The sequence below is a fragment of the Telopea speciosissima genome, chromosome 10 (genome assembly GCF_018873765.1).
Source record: "Telopea speciosissima isolate NSW1024214 ecotype Mountain lineage chromosome 10, Tspe_v1, whole genome shotgun sequence".
In the NCBI taxonomy this organism is placed as follows: Eukaryota; Viridiplantae; Streptophyta; class Magnoliopsida; order Proteales; family Proteaceae; genus Telopea; species Telopea speciosissima.
Window position 1 is genome coordinate 1092479 of NC_057925.1, and position 21741 is coordinate 1114219.

The 21741-nt window shown below is 40.2% G+C and overlaps 2 protein-coding genes across 5 annotated transcripts; both read left to right on the forward strand.

Annotated features, from left to right (window-relative positions):
- The first annotated feature begins 8486 nt into the window (after positions 1 to 8486).
- LOC122643110 (glutamate dehydrogenase 1) lies at positions 8487 to 12235 on the forward strand. 2 transcript variants are annotated; one of them, XM_043836753.1, is made up of 10 exons: positions 8487 to 8538; positions 8642 to 8775; positions 9243 to 9356; positions 9553 to 9774; positions 9916 to 9990; positions 10379 to 10495; positions 10965 to 11215; positions 11420 to 11495; positions 11588 to 11674; positions 11833 to 12235. In XM_043836753.1, the coding sequence occupies exons 2-10, from the start codon at positions 8668 to 8670 to the stop codon at positions 12016 to 12018; spliced, it is 1236 nt and encodes a 411-aa protein (XP_043692688.1). In that variant the 5' UTR covers positions 8487 to 8538; positions 8642 to 8667; the 3' UTR covers positions 12019 to 12235. The 2 variants fall into 2 exon arrangements, with proteins under 2 accessions (XP_043692688.1, XP_043692687.1); XM_043836752.1 differs by having other exon boundaries at positions 8518 to 8536; positions 8638 to 8775.
- Positions 12236 to 15689: 3454 nt separating this feature from the next.
- Positions 15690 to 21289, forward strand: LOC122641825. 3 transcript variants are annotated; one of them, XM_043835132.1, is made up of 4 exons: positions 15690 to 15921; positions 20222 to 20302; positions 20699 to 21013; positions 21202 to 21289. In XM_043835132.1, exons 1-3 carry the CDS (start codon positions 15760 to 15762, stop codon positions 20996 to 20998), a joined length of 543 nt encoding a protein of 180 aa, XP_043691067.1. In that variant the 5' UTR covers positions 15690 to 15759; the 3' UTR covers positions 20999 to 21013; positions 21202 to 21289. The 3 variants fall into 3 exon arrangements, with proteins under 3 accessions (XP_043691067.1, XP_043691066.1, XP_043691068.1); XM_043835131.1 differs by having other exon boundaries at positions 20699 to 20998; XM_043835133.1 differs by lacking the exon at positions 21202 to 21289 and having other exon boundaries at positions 20699 to 21193.
- Positions 21290 to 21741: the final 452 nt, after the last annotated feature.

A 21741-nucleotide genomic window follows, 5' to 3' on the forward strand; every position in this document is an offset into this window, starting at 1 on the left:
GTCATATGATAGACCAGTAGGGGCAGACCCACTTGTTCCTTTGATAACAGGCCCACCTGTTATGGGAAGACCCAGGAGGACAGCACGCAGGCCTAGCCGTTACGATGGCATTGCCCAAGTGGCGAATATATTCCCTGGTAGTGGTATTGAGAAGCACGCCTAAAGGCCGTTAGAGCCTAAACCTTGTAATTCCTATATAAGGACAATCTTGTGATTGAACAAGGCATGAATGAAATTAAGAATTCCTTCTTCTATAACCTTCTCCCTCTCTACTTTCTTCTATTCTCTCTCTCCTATCTTCTTCCTCTCCCAAAGTTCCCTATCATCTGGTGCTTTCATTGCACTCATGCCTGACGGTGTCACTACTCGCCAGCAAGAAGCTCTGGCTCAACTCCAGGCGACAGTCCAGGAGCAGGCCATAGCGCTCCAAACCATCACCACCCAGAACGACGAACTTTCCACATCTCACGCCACCCTCCTCCATGACATTTTGGTGAAGTTGGCTCGGTTGGAAAAGGCACCTGAACGCCAGGCTCCCCTGCTGCCCACACCCCCGCCACCCCTCGCAACTGCACCCACAGGGTCCACGGCTACCTCGCGTCAAGCTGTCGTTCTTCGGCAGTTCCAATCCACTTGACTGGATTTTTCAGGGGGATCGGTACTTTGCCTTTTACCAAACACCGGTGGAACACCGCGTTGATTTGGCGTCGTTCTATATGACTAGCCCAGCGCTGGGCTGGTTCCAGTGGATGTTCCACAACCACCAACTGCAAACCTAGGAGGCTCTCAAGATTGCCCTAGAGCAATGCTTTGGGCCATCTTCCTTTGTCAATCACGAAGCAACTCTATTCAAGCTTCGTCAATGGGGTTTTGTTACTAACTATCAGCATGAGTTTGAAACGATCTGCAACCGCACATAGGGCCTTAGTGATGCGAACATCCTCAACTGCTTCGTTTCAAGCCTTCGACAGGACATCCAACGAGAACTCTCCGTTCTTCATCCCCCCTCCATCTCCGAGGTCAGTGCGCTCGCTCGCCTGATGGATGACAAGCTCAACTCCACCCATTCCACTGTTTCACGACCCTATTACAAGCGACCATCACCTTCCTCCGTGACTTCTCCACCTTCTTCAACCCTCCCTGCCCCTCTTCCCCTTTCCGGTCGTACCCCATCTATCCCTATTAAGCCCTTGACTGGCCCAGAAATGCAGGCTCATCCAGACAAAGGGCTCTGTTTCAATTGCGATGAGCGTTTTGTCCCTAGACACCGTTGCCAGCTCAACCAGTTCCTTCTCCTTCTCTCGGAGGATGATTGAACCACCACCATCTACCCTGAGGAACCTTCCCTGGCTGAGCCACCTGACCTTCCGGATCCTCCCGACGTTACTCCACCTGCCATCTCCCTCCATGCTCTCTCCTGCCACGCCACACCCACTACCATCCGACTTCATGGGACTATTCAAGGCCGTTCACTCTCGGTCCTCATCGACGAGGGTAGTACTCACAACTTCCTTCAATCTCGCCTTGCCCAATTTCTTAGCCTCCCTGTGCAACCATCCCAACACCTCAAAGTCATGGTTGGCAATGGTGAGGAGTTACACTGTTCGAGCCTTTGTTCTCAGGTATCATTGGTGTTGGATCAACATACCTTCCTAATTGACCTATACCTCTTACCCATTCACGGTGTTGATCTTGTCCTCGGCGTTCAATGGCTCGAGCTTCTCGGCCCGGTTACATTCGATTACCGGCACCTATACTTGGAATTTTCCATTGGTGGTGAAACTGTTCATTTGTATGGAGACCCTACCCCCAAACCAGCACAAATATCCTACCATCAGCTCCAGCGCTCCCTTCAAACCAAAGCAGTGGCTCCTTTATTCCATATTTCCCTCCTTCCTACCACCCCCCTCCTTCACCAGAACCCTCCCCAGATCTCTCGGAGCTTTTGGAGCACCACAGCTCTGTTTTCCAGACTCCCCGCGACTTACCTCCACATCGCCTTCATGACCATTGCATCCCTTTGGAAACCACTGCCAACCCTGTTAATCGGAGACCTTACCATTATCCACATTTTCAGAAAACTGAAATGGAGCACCTGATCACTGAAATGCTCTGTGATGGATTGATTCAGCCTAGCTTAAGCCCCTTTTCTTCCCCCGTTCTGCTGGTAAAGAAGAGTGATGGTTCCTAGCATTTTTGCGTCAATTATAGAGCACTCAATGTCGTTACGATCAAAGATCGGTTTCCTATCCCAACTGTGGATGAGTTATTGGACGAGCTACATGGTGCTCCCGTGTTCTCTAAACTGGATTTACGCGCTGGTTACCATCAGATTCGCCTCCACCCATCAGACATTCCAAAAATGGCGTTTCGCACGCACGACGGGCATTTTGAATTCCTTGTCATGCCCTTTGGCTTGACTAATGCACCCTCCACATTTCAGGCTGCCATGAATGATCAGTTCTGCCCATTTCTCCGTCGTTTCGTCTTGGTTTTTGTCGATGACATCTTGGCCTACAACTCTTTTTGGGCCACCCATCTATTTCACTTGGGACAGGTACTGACTCTGCTACATTCCTATTCTTTTTTTTTCTAAACAGAGCAAGTGTTTGTTTGGACAATCTTTCTTAGAGTACCTCGGCCACATCATCTCTGCAAAAGGTGTTTCAGCTGACCCTTCTAAGCTAAATGCAATGGCGTCATGGCCTCTTCCAGCCACAATACAACAGCTTTGCGGATTCCTTGGATTAACAGGTTATTACAGGCGTTTCGTACGCGGCTATGCCACCATCGCGGCTCCTCTTACGGACCTCCTCCGCAAAGATAAATTCACATGGTCTTCTTGGGCAACTAAGGCTTTTGACCTCCTCAAATCTGCCATGCTGACAGTGCCTGTACTCTCCCTTCCCGATTTCAGTCACCCATTTGTCATCCACACGGACGCCTCTTCTATTGGCATAGGTGTTGTGTTCTCTCAATAGCGTCACCCCATTGCTTACTTTAGTAAGCGACTGTGCCCCCAGTAGCAGCATGCCTCTACCTATGTCCGCGAAATGCTAGCTATTACAGAGGCTATCAAGAAATGGCGCCAGTACCTACTCGGCCAAAAGTTCTCCATCTTCACCGACCAACAAAGTCTGCGCACATTAATCCAGCAAAAATGGCTCACCAAACTTTTGGGGTTCGATTTTGAGATCTTCTACAAGCCGGGCAAGGAAAATGACGCTGTCGACGCCCTCTCCTGTCGAGACGATGCCTCCTTCCATTCTCTCACGGCATCATCCTCCCCAGTTTTTTCCATCATCGGCAAGCTTCGCAAATTTTGGGCAGACCCAACCTTGGTCCAGCAGCTCCAATCGCACAGCCATTCAAAGGATTATTCCTTCCACGATGGTCTGTACTTCTGCCACAACAAGATCATTATTCCTCAGTCCACGGGGTTCCAAGAGCAATTGCTGCTCAAATTTCATGCTTCACCCATCGGGGGTCATTCTGGAGTCCATCGCACATTCTTGCGTCTCTCTACCTCTTTTTATTGGCCACACATGCGCCAGCATGTCCACGACTTCGTCTCTCGCTGTCATGTATGCCAACAGGTGAAGTACGACACATCCCCCCCCAAAGGGCTTGCTACAGCCGCTGCCACTGCCGCAATAAGTCTGGGACGACATAGCAATGGATTTTATAACCGGCTTGTTGCCTTCCACCGGTAAATCTACAATTATGGTCGTGGTTGACCGTCTTATGAAGTATGGCCACTTTGCCGCTCTTCCATCTGGTCTCACGGTGTCAAAACTTGCTGCTACCTTCTATGTGGAGATTTGCCGCCTACATGGGTTCCCTAAGTCCATTGTAAGTGACCGCGACAGGCTGTTCCTTAGTAACTTCTGGCAGGAGCTCTTCCGCCTTCAAGGGACCGCCCTCCGCATGAGTACGGCGTATCACCCCCAAACGGATGGTCAATCCGAAGTTCTCAATAGATGTCTTGAGACTTACCTGAGGAGTTTTGTCAGTGATGAACCGAAGCTTTGGGTTAGATTTTTGTTTCGGCTGAATGTTGGTATAACACCAATTGGCACTCTGCCATTGGTATGACACCCTTCTAGGCCCTTTATGGCCGTGACCCACCCACCATCACCACTTACATAGCAGCTTCCACCGCCGTCGCTTCACTGGAAGATGACCTCCTTTGCTGTAATTTGATCCTCAAGGCACTGAAAGACCACTTGCAACGTGCCCAGGTGCGCATGAAGAATCAGTGGACAAGGAATTTACCATCGGCGATTGGGTATTCGTCAAGCTGCGACCCTACCGACAAATCTCGGTCGCCCTCCGCCATTCTCAGAAGCTTTTAAAGCGCTTCTATGGGCCCTTCCGTATCTGTAAACGCATCAGCCCGGTTGCTACAAGCTGGAGTTACCAGCCAGGGCCAAAATTCATCCCATGTTCCACGTTTCCTTGCTCAAACATTGTCGCGGTGATCCGCTTCCCTCTGCCACTCCCCTTCGGGCACATTTTGTTAATGAGCGACCCCTGACTCAACCACTGGAAGTTTTGGGTCAAAGCTCTATTCTGCTTCAAGGGAACCTTCAACCTCAGCTCTTGGTTCAGTGGACCGGACAGAATGCAGATGAGGCAACTTGGGTGGACCACCATCAGTTCCACCTCACATACCCATCCTTCAACCTTGAGGACAAGGTTATTCCAGATGGGATAGGGAATGATAGACCAGTAGGGGCAGACCCACTTGTTCCTTTGATAACAGGCCCACCTGTTATGGGAAGACCCAGGAGGACAGCACGCAGGCCTAGCCGTTACGATGGCATTGCCCAAGTGACGAATATATATATTCCCTGGTAGTGGTATTGAGAAGCACGCCTAAAGGCCGTTAGAGCCTATAAACCTTGTAATTCCTATATATGGACAACCCTGTGATTGAACAAGGCATGAATGAAATTAAGAATTCCTTCTTCGATCTATAACCTTCTCCCTCTCTACTTTCTTCTATTCTCTCTCTCCTATCTTCTTCCTCTCCCAAAGTTCCCTATCATCATACCACCAGGGGGTCATTCTCTTTAATTAGCATCGTAGTCGTGCCCCTTGTGATGTAATATGGATCATTGCGAGACGAGTTTTAATTAAAATGAAATAGTCTCTTAGACCTTCTAATGATTTTTGTACTTATTTACCGGGCCACATCGAAACACACTTGAATTATATTCAATCAACAAAACGAATGAAACTCATAATACTTTGTAATTTATAACCATAATAGGGTGTGGGAATTACCAAAGAACCTAAAGTTCAATTATAGGATCACGTCACCAATATTCTTCCATTTTTTTAATACAATATTTTTTATAAAAGTAGCTTTGGCAAAGATTGTTTAGTACAAGAAAGCAAGTTAATTATACAGTCAAATTATGTGCCTTTTTCTTCCACCAAGCATGTGTGTAAAAGTAGCTTTGGCAAAGAGTAATTAACTTTCTTCCATCCTCCTTTCCTTAGGGTCCTTAATTGTCTTTCTTCTTCAACTTCCTTAACTTACTTTACAAAGTTAGTGCATGTGGAGTCTTTTACCAAAAAAAAAAAAACAAAAAAGTTAATCTGAAATCTTAAAAAAAAAAGTTAATTTGGAAATCAAAGATTAGATTAGATATAATTTTGAGAATTCTTTTGTACTTCTCTTTCAAGTCTCAATTAATTAAAGCAGAATAAAAAGAAGAAGAAAATGCTTAGAATATATACACAGTTGCATTAAAAAGTAGGAAGTGATGATCATGAAGAGGAAGCAAGAAAGCCACCTAACTACAAATGGATTCCCACAACTCAGTCCTTCAATTCAATGAATAATGGTTTGGAAAAGGTGGTGGAATTCGCGTCGGATTCACGAAACCCTAGAAAAGATTCGAATAGTTTTAAAAAGCTTCATTCATGGCCGGGTGGTGTATACTCTCTTTCTTTCTCTGGGTTGGGTTGGGGGTGGGAAGCACCAGCTGATCGAAAGGGTTAATGCGAGCAGACGTGGGGTCGATGCTGTCGGTCGGAGAGATGATGGCATCATATTCTTCTGTAAAATCAAAACATGTCTACGGCAGCGACAGATCAGATCAGATCAGATCAGATGGCATCCTCCTTAATTTCCTTCTTTCTATAATAATGCAATATATGTATTCATTTTAATTGTTATATAAATAGATTACCATATTCCCCCGGCCCCCTGATCTTCTTCAATTGGTGCTTGCAGAGTACTACGATCGATCGATCGAATTAATCCCCATTCCGTCCACTAGCCCCTCCCAGTTGCACCCAACTTTGACACTCACTTACCTGATTTCGGTATTGATTCCCTCTATCTTTTAATTCCTTATTCCTTCTGCTCCATCATCCGTATTCATATATATATATTTATTGGTAGAGTTTCGCTTTCGATCCAGTACTCCAGACCTGAACCTGCGTTTCATCAATCGGACGGAGTTTAATTACTTACTTCACTGGAGCTTTCTCTCTCTCTCTCTCTCTTCCTAGTATTGGTATGAATATTTCACACACACTTCCTCTTCTCTCTTACACTTCATTTCATCTTTGAATAACCGAAATTGGCGATCATAATTATTAAAATTAAGATTTTGATCTGTTTTTTTTTTCTTTTATGTTTGTGAATTCTTCTTCTGTTACTTTGATTTTACTTATTACTCTGTTACTACTAGTACTACTTACTATGCGGATGGATTCTGATGATCGATCCAACTCTCAAGTCTGAACTGATGAGTACTTCTTCTCATGGAGGGAGACGAAAACACATCATCTGCTCGGATCCATAGCATATTTGTGAGAAAGAAATTGGACATTAATTGTCCATTAATCTATATCATCCTTTGTCAATCCAACGGTTAGAATTATGACATCATCTCTTAATTGATTTGATGGATAAAATTATTCAATAGATTCACACTGACATGTAAACAGTTCAAAGGGCAATCAATCTATCTATCCATCCATCCAACGGTACATTAACCACATCAGCTGAGCATACCATAGGGTAGAGCTTTTAAGCAGTCAAGAGATGCCTCTCTGGACTGGCCGATGTAGAGAACCTTTCACCATTTTTAGAAAAAACCTAAGCATGTGGATTATCTCTAATAAAATAATGACAAGGCTTTTCATATTTTAGTAAGCGGCATAATATTAATGAATGATAAAGGGGTTCCTTCAACCAAAAACAGAAGGGATCCTACGACATCATCAATGTAAGAAGGAATCTGTACATTACATGGATGCGGTTTCTTTCTAGGTAACTCAGCACCCAGGGAATATCCAAGGGTTGGGTTGTACCACACGTCAAGGGATGTGTGCGGCAAAGCCCAATGACTGGATGCTCCCTGGAGAGGAGCTCAATCCCCAATGGCAATAGGGGAAAAATATCATTCACATGGATCAAAATAAGAAAGATAAAGATTGAGATTTTACCCTCTACAGTTGGGCAAGTAGCGGCCTTGGTGCAGCCCACACCCAGACAGCTAGGGGTGAACCCACTGCTTGAGCATCTGACCGGGTGAGGTCCACGCCCCTGTCTGCTGGGTGTAGGCCGCACCAAGGCCGTTATCTGCCCAGATAGGATTCAAAGTCGAAAGATTGTGTCGGTGTCAGTGATTTTTTTTTATTTTTTTATTTTTTGATAACATGTCAGTGTGAATCTCAAATCTATGAAATGTGTACCCGTAACCGAGATCGAGACCGTGACCGTGACCATGACCGTGACCATGATCGTGACTCGTGGGCTCTTTCTTTTTCACAAGACTCTGATAAAAGGAAGAATTAATAGTGTGAATTGTCAAATCACAAGAGTAAGAATACCAAAAACCATCCTTCCTACTCATCATGTGAGAGGACGCATGTAAAATCTGTACTCCCGGACGTCATGGACTTCTTTTTCCTAATATTTGATTTGATGAAGGAATCCAGAATTGAGAGGGTCAAGTCAAATCAGATAAGAGTAAATAGTACAAAAAATCCACTACTTCAATGCTTCCTCACTCGAGAAGACTTCTTCTTCACGTCCATTATCAAAGTACAAGCAAGTAATAGACAATGCCCGAAGGTTTCTTTCCCCAAATTTTCATAGAACTAACTCTTCTTCCAAGTATGGTATCAGTAATGATTGATCGATTGCCTCTTGTACAGAGGGTTTATGGATAAAACCTTCACCACCTTTCCCAGAAAAAGCCTTCACTCAATCCCCTCACTCCTTCACAGACCCACTGTACTTTGGGAGCAGGGGAATTTCGACACAGGGACCTGAGTGTCCCTTCATTGTTTACATGTGGTACTGACCCAATTCTGATCATCATCTCTTCTTTGCTTATAAATTTCCAGTTTCTCCTTCTAGTCTTGCTAGTTACTGCTTACCCTTCATTCTTTCTTTATTTCATCAATCTTCCTCCTTTCCTTTCTCATATTCTTAATTTTTCAGGTACTGATCAGTCTTGGGATTTCATTCCGCCAGAGACGGCTTCCTTTGAATTTTGAAAGCTTCTACTGGTAAGATACCCACTTCCCCGTTTATATGTATGCGTAATGAACATTCCTCATTTTGTATTGAGTATCAATCAAAAGTGATTTGTTTTTGTTGTGCTTAGGTTTTTTCATTCGGTTCTCGGATCAAACATGAATGCGTTAGCGGCAACCAATAGAAATTTCAAGTTGGCAGCACGCCTTCTGGGTTTGGATTCAAAGCTCGAAAAGAGTTTACTCATTCCTTTCAGAGAAATCAAGGTGAGAATGGGTTTACCTCAACATTATTTGAAATTTATCTACTTGATTCAACGCTACAGTTTCTCCCGCCATTAGGATTCTGTGCCATCTTCTTATTTGTCCCAATTTCCATTTTTATCTTGTGAGGCATTTGGGATGATGCAGATTTTATTAGCAATTATATGGAATTTGTAAAGGGTATTTGTTCGGTTGTTAAAACTTTTAATGCTTGGATTTGGTACTTCGACTCTGGATGCCAAAACTACTGCACTTGTGAACTTGAATTCATCTGTTTCTCAGATAATACTGATTTCCAACTGAGAATAGGGCAAGGAAGTTCTTGTATAGCTGTTATCCTTTAAAAATTAGAGGCATTTTAGTCAATATAAGGAGGGGTTTGTGCTTTCCTGCTCTGCTTTCACTAGTATTCTCTGCTTGTATAATTTTCTGATTTTGGCCCCATCCACTGTTTTTGAATTTGGTTGCAGGTTGAGTGCACCATACCCAAAGATGATGGCAGTTTGGCCTCTTTTGTTGGATTCAGGGTTCAGCATGATAATGCTAGAGGCCCAATGAAAGGAGGAATTAGATACCACCCAGAGGTTGGTCCCTCTTCTGGTGTTAGATATCTTACTAAAATTCCAAGGTATCTGCATTACCTTTTAGAAATTATGGAGAAAGGGCTAAATTGGGTTCTTGCTTCTGTTCTTTGGTAGAAATAAGTAAAATAAAATGAAGCTCTAGATGTAAGTCTTCTGTCATGTGGCACTTTGGAATTTAAACCCAAGTATAATACAGGTTGATCCAGATGAGGTGAATGCTCTAGCACAACTTATGACTTGGAAGACAGCCGTAGCAAACATTCCATATGGTGGTGCTAAAGGGGGTATAGGGTGTGATCCAGGGGAACTAAGCATTTCTGAGCTAGAGCGACTTACCAGAGTTTTCACACAGAAGATTCATGATCTAGTTGGAGTACATACAGATGTTCCAGCACCTGATATGGGAACTAATCCCCAGGTTTGTTACTGAATATATAGATTTTTGGCACATTTGATTCAGCAAATAGATATGAACTTGAGATGTTACCAGGGTGTCAGTACATAGCTTTCATTTTTTAAATAAGTGGGCTGACTTTCCCTTTCTGTGAGTGTCAATTAGACAATGGCATGGATACTGGATGAGTACTCAAAATTTCATGGCTACTCACCTGCAGTTGTGACTGGAAAACCTGTTGTAAGTATCCAACTCAAACTTCAATTTGTTTTAATCGTCAGAAAAAGCACTCATATCTTACCAAGTCTAATAACCTTTTTTCTCATTGCAAAGAAGCTTATCCACAGCTAATTATTTCTCTCGCATTCCCTGGAGAAGTTTATACACGATTAGAAATCATATAATGCTTAAAACAGATCCAATTGATGTGTTATCAGTACATGTTTCTATGTTGAGCACATTAAACAGTTGTGAATCATAATTAGTGCCTTCTATTAATTTGCATTGCTCATATTGACCAAATTCATGCAAAAAATTTACAGACTTATGAAATGTAAGCTCTTGCACAACTTTTGTCATTCAGAATATTAAGATCTGAGTCATGATAGTGGAAAATTGTTTATGTTAGGATCTTGGTGGATCTTTGGGAAGAGATGCAGCTACTGGAAGGGGAGTACTTTTTGCAACACAGGCCCTGCTTCAAGAATATGGAAAGAGCATCTCCGGCCAACGATTCGTCATACAGGTCCATTTTTTTACATAGTTGTTTTATTTGTGTGAAAGCCTTTAGCCATCAAAACATCTATAAATTCTGCAGCAGTCCTGATTTATTTAGAATGTTCAATCTCTGCATGATGAAGATTAGACATGGAAACTTGAGTAGTAGTTCCTGAAATCCTAACGTATAGTGCTAATGAACTAGGGAAACTACAACCTCTGTACAATATAGGCTAGAAATTACAACATGGATGATTATTGAAATAAAAACATGGTATGAATTGATGCCATCTTTAGACCATTAGAAAAAGGTCAATGGGATGCTATTCACGGTGTTGTATAGAGACAAAAATGTAAAATGGGGGTTTATAGGGAATGATGTGGGTGGAAGGAGGCAAATCAGTTAATAAGAAAGAAAACTATCATTCATCGATATTTGCTTCCCACCAAATAGATTGCCTGGTGATGGTAAATCACTTTTCCTTTGAAAACCTCAGGGGTTTGGAAATGTCGGTTCCTGGGCAGCCCAACTCATCAACGAAAATGGTGGGAAGATTGTTGCAGTAAGTGACATTACTGGAGCCATAAAGAATAGCAATGGAATAGACATACCAAGATTGCTTAAACATACCCATGAGAATCGAGGAATCAAAGGTTTCAGTGGTGGAGACCCCATTGATCCAAAGTCAATACTGGTTGAGGACTGTGACGTTCTTATTCCTGCAGCCCTTGGCGGTGTCATCAGCAGGTTTTTCTCATCACAAATCTCTCTCTCTCTCTCTCTGAAGCAACATTACTTCCCATCTCAACTTGAAAGTTGAGGGTCAGACATTTCTGGATAATTTCACATACTAGCTGTTAGAGAGAAGACAGTTCTCCAACATAAGCTCTTTACACGGCCATAACTTGCTAAATTTGATGAAAAATTTCTTTTTCTTTGGTTCAATCGAAGGGAAAATGCAAATGAGATAAAAGCCAAATTCATTATTGAAGCTGCCAACCATCCAACTGACCCAGAGGCTGATGAGGTGAGAACATTTAATAGATTTGGAGAGTTAAAAACAATGATGTGTCACAAGCAAAGAAAATGACCATAAACATGGGTTGATCTTTTTTGCAGATATTATCAAAAAAAGGTGTTATAATCCTTCCAGACATATATGCCAACTCAGGTGGAGTTACTGTGAGTTATTTCGAGTGGGTTCAGGTATTTTCTTCCTTACTTGTGGGATTTCCTCTATGATTTGGCTTCTTTCGATCCTTTATTTCCTCAGGATTGAATTTCCAATTCAGTTCCTCCATTAGAATCCATTATTTGGTTCTCTGATTTTTATACAACTCTACTTTTTTTTTTTTGGCTGATAGAATATTCAAGGGTTTATGTGGGATGAAGAGAAAGTGAATAATGAACTAAAGACATACATGACAAAAGGTTTAAAGGATGTTAAAGAGATGTGTAAGACTCACAACTGTGATCTTCGTATGGGAGCCTTCACCTTAGGAGTCAACCGGGTTGCTCGTGCAACTGTCCTCAGAGGTTGGGAAGCCTGAGATGAAGTACTGCAAAGACCATGAAGATTAAGCAGCATTGCACTGGGAAAGCATTCCTCTTGTCCCCTATGACTTACCAATAATTTTTCTATTTTATGTATGCTAGTTTCGTTTTAAGGCTTTAACTTTTTGTCAGCAACTTCTTCTTTTTTATTTATAAGAAGGCAGAAGGCAACCAGATTCAAATGAGGGAACAGATGTTGATAATTGCACCTTTGTTTTTTTCCTTCTGTCTGGCCCAGTTAATTTGTCCACTTTTAAAATCCAAGATACGGAACTTTGTTGGTTTTTCCTAATGTCCCTATTTAATCATCCCAGGGAAAGAGGGGGGGGGGGCCGGGCCCCCCCCACCCCCCCCCCCCCCCCCCCCCCCCGGGGGGCCCAAACCCCCCCCCCCCCCCCCCCCCCCCCGCCCCCCCCCCCCCCCCCCCCCCCCCCCCCCCCCCCCCCCCCCCCCCCCCCCCCCCCCCCCCCCCCCCCCCCCCCCCCCCCCGGGCGGGGGGGGGGGGCCCCGCGGGCCCCCCCCCCCCCCCCTATTTTTTTTTTTTTTTTTTTTTTTTTTTTTTTTTTTTTTTTTTTTTTTTTTTTTTTTTTTTTGTTTGCTATAAAAAAAAAAAAAAAAAAAAAAAAAAAAAAAAAAAAAAAAAAAAAAAAAAAAAAAAAAAAAAAAAAAAAAAAAAAAAAAAAAAAAAAAAAAAAAAAAAAAAAAAAAAAAAAAAAAAAAAAAAAACCCCCCCCCCAAAAAAAACCCAAAAAAAAAAAAAACTACAAAAAAAAAAAAAAAAAAAAAAAAAAAAAAAAAAAAAAAAAAAAAAAAAAAAAAAAAAAAAAAAAAAAAAAAAAAAAAAAAAAAAAAAAAAAAAAAAAAAAAAAAAAAAAAAAAAAAAAAAAAAAAAAAAAAAAAAAAAAAAAAAAAAAAAAAAAAAAAAAAAAAAAAAAAAAAAAAAAAAAAAAAAAAAAAAAAAAAAAAAAAAAAAAAAAAAAAAAAAAAAAAACACCCAAAAAAAAAAAAAAAAAAAAAACAAAAAAAAAAAAAAAAAAAAAAAAAAAAAAAAAAAAAAAAAAAAAAAAAAAAAAAAAAAAAAAAAAAAAAAAAAAAAAAAAAAAAAAAAAAAAAAAAAAAAAAAAAAAAAAAAAAAAAAAAAAAAAAAAAAAAAAAAAAAAAAAAAAAAAAAAAAAAAAAAAAAAAAAAAAAAAAAAAAAAAAAAAAAAAAAAAAAAAAAAAAAAAAAAAAAAAAAAAAAAAAAAAAAAAAAAAAAAAAAAAAAAAAAAAAAAAAAAAAAAAAAAAAAAAAAAAAAAAAAATTTATTGTATTCAGTTTGTCTCAACTGTTTCCTACCATTACATAAATCAATTAATAGGTGTAATGTTGAAAACAAGGTTTAAATTAGTGATTGATTAAAGCATTAACAACATCCTTAAAATATGGACTTTTTCATACAAAACAGAGACAAGGTTACTAAATCACTTTTTCTTCTCATAATCTTGGTTTTCAATGAAATTCAGGCACTTTAAATTTCTGTTGCATCCTGAAGGAAATTTGGTTTCACAATGAATGGATCTAGAATAAATGTGGTTTATGGTGTACCTTCTGGCGTGGCTCCCGCTGTTTAGGCAGGATCTTTGTCTTGCATTGCAGAATGCACACTTGCAGATAGCACTGCACAAAAAAGACAACGAATCATCAAAACCTATTTATTCAAAAGGAAAAATCTTGTTGTAACCAAAGTTGGTGAAAAAGAAGTTGTAACCTTACTTTTCTAGCCTTTTGGTATTACACTTGAAATGTGAACTTTTAAGGACCATAGTTACTTAGCTGTTTTTTTTTCTAAATGAAACATTGCTACTTCCCACAATCCCACTTAAGTAAATCAAACCTTCATGTTCCGGATGCGTTATGTATGTCACTAGGCATTTAGACTCCCCCTAAGTTACTGAATAACGTCTAATTTACAAGGCCACAGGCCCACAGGTCCTATGAGATCTGTAGCGAACTTGCGAAGGAGGGTGAATTGAGTAACATGGCAACACCAATGCAGCCATAACCTGCAACTGAAATACATCCTCATTCTTTTGAGAGCTAATGCAATGAACATCTTTGAAGTTTGCACAGAATTGCCTTTGTTGATAACTATAATGGTTACTAATAAGTAAACAAAGACACCATAATTTCTATCAATCACTGACCATTGATCCTCAAAACACAATATTCTTTGTTGCATTCCAGTGATCAGAAAGACATTTTGGAATGCAAGGTGACAAAATACATGAAATTGTTCTACGATCTCCATCGGCCCTTAAAGGACCACCACCTCTATGAGAGCCACCCCTTGGACCACTCCTTCACCACCACCTCAGCCTCCACGACCTCCACCTCTTGCAGCAGCTTGTGATTGTCCCCTGCAGCAAAATTGAAACATAAACCTTCTTTTCAAGCAGCATCAAAATATGAGTTTGATAGGGGATATATAGGGTCCAAGTTCTATACATGGTTCAAACAAGTAAATGACACAAAACATAAGCAATGACCTAACAGTTGTAGTGTAACCTTAAGTTATGAAAGAAAGGTTCAAAAAATAATTACTGTTTTCAGAAGAATATAAATAATTTAATGGGCCGTAATCCATGTAACAATGGAAGGTGATGTTTCCAAAAATTAGAAGATAAATCTGAAATCATCAATTTTTACGAATTTTTTGAGGGAAAATTCTAAATCTGTCACATAAGAAAATAAATTACAAAACAAGTAGGAGTGATATGGGAGAGTGCACAATAAAGTCTAGGGCGCAGACCTATACTTCAATTTATAAGGAATGACCATATTACTTGTCCCTATACTACCACAAACCAAATATATATTTTTTGTCACATGATAATGAATAACTTAAGGATGCTTACATTAGAAAACAAGTGACATAAAATTAGAGTAATATTAGACTTTCATGAAACATACAAGAAAGGAAGGATCTGGATCATCTACTTTCGAGCTGCCCCTACTTCTGTGCGCCCCACACACAGCAAGGCGGAAAAGACAGCCTTACCCCTGCTTGGGCAAAACGTTCGGGCAGGGGTAAGGCGGTCTTTTGCCGCCTTGCTGTGTCTGGGGTGCACACGGTGACAGGGGCAGCTTGGCAGTAGAGGACCTTGACGCAGAAAGGAAACTATAGAACAAGAAACTTATTTACTCTACATACTCACCTGTCTAAGCCAATGGGTGAGTACGTTTAGGTATCTATCTAGGGGCAGAGGCGTCATCTCACGGTGTCCTGTGAGAGAGTGTAGCAAACACCACCAAGTAGAGATCTTTTTCCCTTCATGTTTTTGTTGATGTAGACTTGTACTAGAGATAGAGAGTGACGTTTATATGCAAAACTTACAAGATTGTGAGACAGTTTTGGCGTTTCTGCATCAGAAAAAACTTGGAAGTGGCAAGTAAACAAGCAAACAACAACAAATGCACATCCATTGCTGTTCTTCACCTGTACTCCTTTATCTAATCTTTTTCCCAAGACAGGAGAAAGTTTTAAGAATTCTGTTGAGAAAAGAGTCAAACGGGTCTTTGCCGCTTTGCTCTAAAACTGGCAAAATTCATTAAATTTCTGCCATTTGCCAGAGGAATTAATTGTTGTAATTATAATGGATTTTGCATCTGTCACTGATTCCTATTCTGAGCTTTTCCGTATTTAACTGTTCAATCGTCCATGGTCGGTTGTCCCTGGGTTGCATAGAACCAGTTGAGAGATGACCCAGAAGAGGAAATCCGCCGACTTCACTGCTTTGGAGGAAAGCGATAGAACACTCAATTGCACCTTCTGTAGCACTGCCAATTCTCTGTCTCAACTTTATGCTCAAGGGTTCCATCAGCAGAAGTTTTTATTTCACGCTGGGGAGCGACATGCTTTGGTATTGAACCAAACTTCCTAATCTTAGGGGTTCTCCCTTGCTTTGCTCTCTCTTTCGATTGCTAAACCAACTTGATCAGGACTTTAATTATTATTTTTCGCCGAGATTTTGCAAGATCTACTTGTTACTGCAGAGACTTTAGTTCTGATTTTCAATGCTGTAGTCCTGTGCCCTCTGACTCTCTGATGAGGATTTTTCTCTTCCTTGCCTGATTGCTTCATAATTTCTTAATTATTGGTGAAGGTTTTTTGTGTGTGTTTTTTAAATATTTTTTCTGCTTTTATTTACGGATGTTTTAATGATCCAATTGAGTAATTGTATTTTCCATGAGATATGAGTTCTCCTCTGGATTGAAGTAATCCAATATTTTTTATTTTTCCCGCGTTTCAAAAAATTGTCTGCTACATTTGAGTCAAATTAATTTGCTTGATTCCTTTGATTAACTAATAATGTAAGTTAATAGTTTATCGCTTTTAGTCGGTTATTTGTTAAAATTTTTACATTGTTTCTGCTCTGAAGTCCTTTCGGAAATTAAATTCTGGATGTCTTGGTGAAAGAATGGAAATCAGCACCTAACATTCCTTGAGCTTCCTAGCTTTTTTGGGGATTGTTCAGCTTTGGAGCAAAACAATCATGGGACTAGCTTTAAAATATTTAGTCAACTGACTAATGCCAAGCATGTTTTAAATATTACTCTAATTAAGCAATTGGTTAACTTATGCCTCATTGTTTTATCAAAATTTCTCTTAAACCTCAATGTTTCCTTGTGTATCTCACTTTAAATCTATTGAAGGGGGGGGGGTGATTTAAGAAAGGAAAAAGGAAGACTGGTAAGTCTCATTGTTGCGTCTAGAAATCACGGATGGATCCCTCCTGGGTTAAACCGGCAAAAAGGTGTTAGATAAGCAAGGGAGAGCCGGTCTTTTCCAGCGGGGGACTCTCTGATGCCTAAGTTAGGTCTCGGATAGTTGCAGATAAGTTACTAGAATTCAAGATGATCGTTGTGATCTATACCTGAGTATATATAGTGGGGACTGTAAGTACAGACGGTGATGGAGAGTCCCGTATAGTGAGTCTTCTATTCATGGTAGGAGATCTTGTTGTAGAGTCCTCCTAGGAAAGTGCTTCCCTAGTTGGTAGGAGTCCATTCATATTAGGAGTTTCCATATTGCCGCGTAACGAGGGATATGGTTTCCTTGTAGGATTGCAGTGCTAACTGGCTGCGATATATTAGGACTTGGATAGGTGTTACCTTCCACGTGGGGATGGTATCCTTTTATAACTGTATTTTTGTTCCGGGTTGGTCGCGAGTGGGTGAAACCCAGCAGGTCGGAGCCGATCCACACAGTTGTGACCCTGCCACGCGTCGCGCTAGTATTGGCGAGCCTTATTTGGATATATTACTCATAACAAGGGGCTGTTGGTGTTTGATCCTTTTAAAAAGTAACTTCATTAACAGATAAAATGGTGATTGTTCAGTCACAGAGCTGTCCAGAGAGAATATTGTTATCACTGTATTCTAGATCTGAACTAAATACCAGTTCTTAGATGCTATTTGGTCAAGAAGCTTTCTGATTGTGTTTTTTTTTATTGGACTTCCATGCATTTTCCGATTGAGGCCTCGGTTAAGGTATGTACTGGAATATAAGTGGCAGCGTAAGGTGATAGTTAGAAAGCCATCTATTTTCTCTTTTTCTGAATTTATAATTCATGATAGAAAAAACTATTGGAAGATGGATGAATCACTTGACTTCAGCTTTTGTATCTTCAATGTTCATAGTATATATCTGGTTGTATATAAACCGATAAACTATCCACTAAAAGTGTAGAGCAGTGAGAAGTGCTAACCATCATAAACTAATAATATAAGGCATAATACCGTCCTCTGTGATATATCATTAGATGTGTGTTTTGTATATGGTTTCTATGAATATTGGCATTTCTCAAATGTTGCCAGAAATGCTTGTTTCCTATTTATATCTGCCACATTGTTAAATGCACCCTTAAAAAAGTGATATTGATCAGTAGTTGATATTGCTTTAATAATATACTGAGCCATAAAAGCGTTCCTTGGTGAATGTTGAGAAGTTGGGTAAGCAACTTCAAGAATTTGGTAGGAACAAAGAATATTTACTTGACGATTAGTATCTTTCAGTTATTGATTACTCTTTTTGTAGCATGTTTTCCTACTCCATACTCTTTTCTTGAAGTCTAAATTTTGGCAGGACCACGAGATTAGGGGTCTGGGAATGGGCATTTGATCTTAGCCAACTTTCTTGAAGTCTAAAGTTGTGGCAGGACCAAAGAATATTTACTTGATGATTAGTATCTTTCAGTTATGGATTACTCTTTTTGTAGCATGTTTTCCTACTCCATACTCTTTTCTTGAAGTCTAAAGTTGTGGCAGGACCATGAGATTGGGGGTCTGGGAATGGGCATTTGATCTTAGCCAAGTTGAGTCTTTCTGTATGACAAGGCTCCCACTTGCATTTGATAATAAATTTCTTATGCTATGCTTCTTTTCCTTTTTCCCCCCTCGGAAAATGTTCCAGTATACCAGTAGATGGGGTGGAATTGTCACTGAGATTGTGTAGTGGAAAAAATTGGGAAAGACTTAATTGAATTAAGTTTGGTTTAATTTATTTGACAGAAACTTCGTAGTTTCTTCATCCATTTTGCATTCTTATACAAATATTTAATCCCAAGTAGTTGGACAATGCTTTCTAGTTTCTTCATCCATCTGTACATGAGCAAACACATGCTGTATGTAATGCATGTTGTTCATGGCTCAAATTTAATCGCTTCTCTCCATTAGAAACTTTTGAACAGATGTGATAGTCTGTCTTCCATCTCCTGTTAAAGGTGATGGCTAGGATCATATTGTAGATGAATCTGTATTTCTGTCACGATCTCTGTGGGAGAAGTTGATGTTCAGTCCTGAAATCAGCTTTATAGGCACAGCTAACCCCAACATAAACCTTTTCCACAAATATCTGGAGTTTCTTTTTGTATCCTATACGGATGATCCGATCCGCAAGGACCTTGATTTGGGATTGTTTGATCGTCTTCTCTGAGGAAGAAGCAAAACTTAGTCAACTTGAATTCAGGACAGCTATTCGAAATCTTAGTGGAACACTGGATTTATACGAATCTAAAGATCTCAAAATTGAAGAACGAGCTCTTCTCTAACGACCCTATCTCTGAACGGGATTCATTCACTTACATTCCTGCTAGCACTACAAAGCTCCAGTCTTAACACCCTTACTACTGTTGTGCAGCCTTTCCTCTAGGCATACTGGAATAGTTGGATGGTGAGTTGAAGTAACGTTATAAATTGAATTCCTAGCCGGGTCATTCCATGAATCTGTCCCCATACTACTCCGCTCGTGCTGAACCGATACAATTGTGATCGTCCATAAAAGCCATCCAGAAGAGTACATACGCTGTAGTTTTTCAGCTGGCTGCTCTGCTAGTTGTAGTGCGCGAAACAAATCCTATCCTAGTTCCCAAAAAAATGAATTAGAATTCAGAAATAGGATTTCAGAGATGAGGAATAAACCATGGAAAAAATCAAACTACCCTTTCTTAAATCTAAGCAATCTCCATATTACCATATCTCTAGAGTCAATAATTTGATATGAGGAATTACTGAACTCAATCACTTGCTGCCTCACTAAACTTATTGAACCAATTCTCATTGATTTATTGTTTTATCGAGATCCAATCCAAATCACGATACAATTTTCTTGTTCCTGAATGGGTCTCTGGAGCATCTCACTTTGAATGAAATGCATTCTTTTCAATACAGTAGGGTGCACTAAAGGATGGGGGGGGGGGGGGAGGGAATAAATAAGGACTTTACTTTAGGCTTCAGAATGATGTACAAAGATAGAATGAAAATGAAGTAAACCCACAATATGATAAGCCACAGCCATATAAGCTTATCAATACAAAGGAAAATATTTCTACTTTTCTCCCATTGTTGTATAGTTTACTGGATGGAAGTGGCAGATTCAAATTTCTGTCAGAGAACAAGATGCAAATACATATATGTATGATGCTTATATTTGATACTGGTAATGCCTGTAAGGTATGCTTAGAGGAAGCTTATCCAGAGAACAAGTGTATAAGGTTGGTTCAGTACTTGGGAAGCGTTTCCCCACCCCCCTAAAACCCGAGATTTCGGGAAGCTGTGGATGGGATTGGGATTGTAGTTATATCATAATTGGCTTCAATTTTTCAGTTAGTACATGGTTTTACATAAAAAGATATCTAACATATCTTTTTTATTTTCCCCAAGGAAAAACTTAATGAATGGATATTGATGAGGCAACAAGGAGGAGTGAGAGACACAGCAGCAGATATTGTAGCATATCTTCAGGTGTTTATATATACACTTCTTTCTTGAATCTTTTTTGGAATTATTGTTTATTTATTTTGTGACTTTTCTGTAACTTGGCATCAAAATCAATAATTCTAGCTGGATCCTATTTCTTCTACCATCAGAGTTTCGATTTTTCAGACATGATACTATCTTGTATCAAGATACCCACCTTCACTGTAGCTTTACATTGTTTCATGATGCAGACCCTTTCCTGGATAGCCCATAGTCCTAGTAACCATATTGGTCATTCACTTCAGATTTCTTTCCGAAAGCAAATTGTTGTCTGCCCACATGGTTTGACTATGGGATTGCCTGGATTAAAGTCATTGCTAGTGAATTCAAATTTCATTTGGTTGTCATCTTTGTGGCTTCTTTATATGATTTGATGTGCAGAATGAGCTTGACAATAGAGTGGAAGTGCCATATTTGCCCGTACCTGAGCAGCAACAACATCTCTATATAAATGCTAGTTTACCCTTGTCAGCTCCAGGAACCCAGATGCAGGAGGGAACATTCTTGGTAGCAACAGATCATCTGGGTTTTCCAGTGGACTTCAATATGGACCAAGCCAAGAATTCTGCCTCCTCCAATAATGCTCCATCCACTCCTGTCAAGGGGAGTATTCCCTTTGAAGTTGCGGGCTATTCAGAACTATTGGCACATTGCATGCAAATCAAGGATCAAGAATTATGAGCGAATGAAAACCGTGTTAACAGTTTCACATATTGTTGATAAGTTCATCGGACAAGCTTCTTTTTATGTATCCAGGTATTCTGTTGATGCGTTCTTGAGTGCTGGATTTTTTAATTTATTGACTTTCAGGTGTCAGATTGCTGATTTTCCAGAAATAACTTGAACGGTATATATTACTTCATGATTTTTTGTTGGTTGTACAGAATTGGAATTCTTAAATTTTTAAAAATTGAGTTCTTTTCGATATGCTTTGTGCTGAAGCAGGAAGTAGAATGTAATGTGACTGAATATTCTCTCCGAAAGAAAGTTCAAGTTTGTTTGCAGAGTTGGGTAGATTTTTGGAGGTTTTTTTTTTTTTTCCCCCCCCCTTTTTTCTCTTTCATTTATGTTTTTTCTATTATTCCATCCTCTCCCCCCCCCCCCCCTCCCCCTCTCTCGCTCCCTCTCTCTCTCTAGGAAGGGTGGGGGGCTATTTATAGTCTCCTCAATAGAATTTTGCCTTGACAACATTGGCTGCCTTTTCTGGGCTCACCAAGTCATAATAGGCCCACTATGTTTGTATGGTCATTTTAAGGGACAAGGCCCACTTCAATGTGGTGAGATCACCAGAAGGGCATGGATACCAGTTAAGGGTGTCAAAATCAAACCGAAACCGAACTGGGCCGTTTACACCGAGACCGTGAACCGTTTATTAACTGGTTCGTTTTGGTTTTAAAAGTTGGAACCGTTTAGTTAAATGGTTT

What these genes read in the sequence shown, in the direction of transcription:
- LOC122643110 (XM_043836753.1), top strand. Translation starts at nt 8,668, where the DNA reads ATGAATGCGTTAGCGGCAACCAATAGAAATTTCAAGTTGGCAGCACGC. An exon ending in TTCCTTTCAGAGAAATCAAG is followed by an intron (nt 8,776 to 9,242) that starts GTGAGAATGGGT and finishes ATTTGGTTGCAG; the next exon opens with GTTGAGTGCACCATACCCAA. An exon ending in CTTGGCGGTGTCATCAGCAG is followed by an intron (nt 11,216 to 11,419) that starts GTTTTTCTCATC and finishes GTTCAATCGAAG; the next exon opens with GGAAAATGCAAATGAGATAA.
- LOC122641825 (XM_043835132.1), top strand. Translation starts at nt 15,760, where the DNA reads ATGACCCAGAAGAGGAAATCCGCCGACTTCACTGCTTTGGAGGAAAGC. An exon ending in CTGGGGAGCGACATGCTTTG is followed by an intron (nt 15,922 to 20,221) that starts GTATTGAACCAA and finishes ATTTTCCCCAAG; the next exon opens with GAAAAACTTAATGAATGGAT. An exon ending in ATATTGTAGCATATCTTCAG is followed by an intron (nt 20,303 to 20,698) that starts GTGTTTATATAT and finishes TTTGATGTGCAG; the next exon opens with AATGAGCTTGACAATAGAGT.